The following is a 2,681-nucleotide window of genomic DNA, read 5'->3' as shown; positions in this document are numbered from 1 at the left end:
TCCTAGGGAGCAGCTCCCTTGCCTTAACCCATCTTACAGATACACCAAAATGTAGCACTGTGACAATCTTGCAAATTTTTTTTTGTATTTACCACCATATTTTTTACTCGCTAAGAAAATATTTTCAGCTGCTGGGATTTCTAGTTGCCTTTAATGCAAAGTAATCAAATAACTCACTTCATCCGCATGACAGGTATTTTTCCTATATAATCCTGAAGTTTCCAGTTTACTTTGTTTCTCTTATTTAGCTTTAACTCTTCATAAAAGCACACAAGGTGAAAGAAGGAGATACCTTTAATGCAGCTTTCCTACTGTTAAATAGATCTTATTCCCCAGTTCAAAAAAAACAAAAATAAAACAACTATTAAAGTGACAAAATGACAGCAACAAGTAGACAAGGAGAAATGTTAGAGGCGACTCAGACCTATTGTCCATCACATGCCTTTCCTTCTGGTGTTCCCCTTAAAGGCTGTTGGGCTGAGGGCAAGCTGTTCTTGACGGGTTTCCTTCCTCCCTCTGCTTTAAGAGGGCTTTGCTTTCACCAGAAAGTGTTTCTTGTAAAAAAAAAAAACCACAAAAACAAACAAAAAACCACAACCAAACAACCGTTATATATCCAATGCAAATCGTGCCAAACTCTGAGAAGTGCCACCTTGGGTTTTGTCTTTCTGGGGTTTGAGCAGTTGTGCGTGGAACAGCTGCATCTCTGTAAGCCCAGGGCAGGTGGCCCTGGTCAGACAATTGCCGCTCACAACCACAAAGCTGAAAAATCTGACCACTTCCTTGGTAGTCTGAAAATGTTCGTGAGTTCCAGTTTCTTCTCCTTTTACTTTCTGATAACGTAAAATAAAAATCCAGTTCAAAACTGATAAGCTTTCCTGTGTCTGCACTCGAGAAACGATTTTCATTGCCATAAAAAAATATTCACACCACTGAAACCCCCTCTCGATTTCCTCTGCCCGTTATACGAAGGCCAGTGGGTTTGCATCATCATCCACGACGTCGTTTGTCTCTTTCAGAGCACTCTGACTGCAGTTCTGGGTCTGCTTAGAGTAGAGGTTCAACATCTTTGGCTCTCCTCTTGCCACAAAAGGATTTTCCTCTCCAAAGTAAGTCTAAAGTACTGTCCTTGCAATGCCAGGGCCTTTTAAGTTCCGTTGTCTTTCCCCGAGCTGCAGGGCCATGGCGGGCCTGGAAAAGGGTAAGGGGGGGATCTGAGAGTCTCTGAGTCGGCACATCAGCTCAGAAGGGATCCACCACAGAAGGAGTAACGGCGAGCTGCAAACCAAGATCAGAAGCTGTTACAAACTGACCCGATTTCAGCTCCGAATGCCACCATGTCTAACAGGCAGAGATCTACAGGGGAGAGCCAGGGGAAGAAGAATGAAGGACAGCTCTAAAACCAGTATAGATCCTTGCTTTTATCCTGAGGCTGCAAACCTGAGAACGGAGAGAAGAAAAAAAGGGAAGAAGAAACATAGGTACAGGCGTTCAAGGACAGAGAAAGACAAACCGCATTTCTGCCAGCTGAGATTCTAAAATGTGAGCTCCCCAGAGCCACGGGAGGCTGCGGAGCAAGAAGAGCCCAAGCCAGACCGGAGACAGGCACACGTCCCTCCTGTCTAAAGCGAGGAGCCGCTTCTGGCTGCAATAACCCAACTTTGTCACGGAGAACTGTCACCAGAGCAGGCTTTCCTTGCCTCCACAGCCACTGACTCAGGAACTGCCACTGCTGCCTATGCCTGTGTCACCTTTTTGTCGCCACTATGGCCACACAGCCTGATTTCTGGGTACCCCATCAGGAACCGGGTTTTGCTACCAGAGAAAAAATATTGACCCTTTTTGCCCAGCAAATGCAATTGTCCTTTCCTCTCAAAAACTGGGAGGGAAAAATTAATAAGAAGAGGAGATAGTGCATGAACCCATTTGTGGTGTAGAAATCACCTGCTCTGCTGTGGCCATCCACACTCCTTCTCTCAGGGCAGCCCATGGAGGGAGCCAAGGGGTGACTTTTGTGGAAGCTCCATCCTTCTCCCAGGTCTCCTTGCTCAAGGCAAGAGCAGGGCCAGGGCCGGGACAAGAATACCTCAAAGCAAGCTGTACCCTCAAGGCATGTTTGCTGGTGGCAGAAATTCAAAGGGTGTTGGAAGGGCGGTGATATGTTGCCCTGTCCCATACTCCCTCTCCTCTTCCTCACTCGCCTGGCCTGAGAGCCCCAAGAAGGGTAACCAGGGCAGACTTGAGGTGTCTCCCATGGGGTTTCTGTCCCCGGTTTGTTCTCCCACACTGGCATTCCAGCCACTACACCACGGGAGATCCTTCCCTACCTGCTATGGATGGCGTGGAAGCAAGGAGCAGGGGTGCAGCTGTGTCAGGGGCCCGGCGGACTGCGGGCAGCTCTTTACCTGCATCCACATTGAGGCCGAGGCTCTGTGCCATGTCCCCCGCCGCATTGGGGAAGGGTCCTGGTGTTGTCCACGCTGTGGTGGCACCTGCCTCGCTCTTGCCCAGTTCGCAGGGAGGGCTGACTGGTGTGGGCACGGAGGCAGGGGTGAGACGGTGGGGGCGGACGGAGGCAGTGGGCACCAGGAGCGAGCCATAGCGGGGGTCAAAGTGGGGCCCGTAGACTTCATGCATGGCAGCAGGGCGGGGGTAGGCAGTGCTCTGTGTCCCGATGTATG

At 49.6% G+C, this 2,681-nt stretch overlaps 1 protein-coding gene across 1 annotated transcript in view; it reads right to left on the bottom strand.

Moving 5' to 3' along the window:
- Positions 1–1,237: 1,237 nt before the first annotated feature.
- VGLL2 (vestigial-like family member 2) overlaps positions 1,238–2,681 on the bottom strand; it is a gene marked incomplete at its 5' end in the record, with an annotated part of 2,283 nt that continues 839 nt past the window's right edge. Inside the window, 2 exons of the mRNA XM_010134674.1 lie at positions 1,238–1,278; positions 2,406–2,681. The exon at positions 2,406–2,681 is cut by the window's right edge and continues 2 nt beyond it. Coding sequence (XP_010132976.1) covers positions 1,238–1,278; positions 2,406–2,681 — 317 coding nt within the window. The remainder of the gene's footprint in view (positions 1,279–2,405) is intronic.

The sequence above is a fragment of the Buceros rhinoceros genome, unplaced genomic scaffold (assembly GCF_000710305.1).
Source record: "Buceros rhinoceros silvestris isolate BGI_N320 unplaced genomic scaffold, ASM71030v1 scaffold19804, whole genome shotgun sequence".
Lineage (NCBI taxonomy): Eukaryota > Metazoa > Chordata > Aves > Bucerotiformes > Bucerotidae > Buceros > Buceros rhinoceros.
This window is presented reverse-complemented; position numbering and strand designations above follow the sequence as displayed.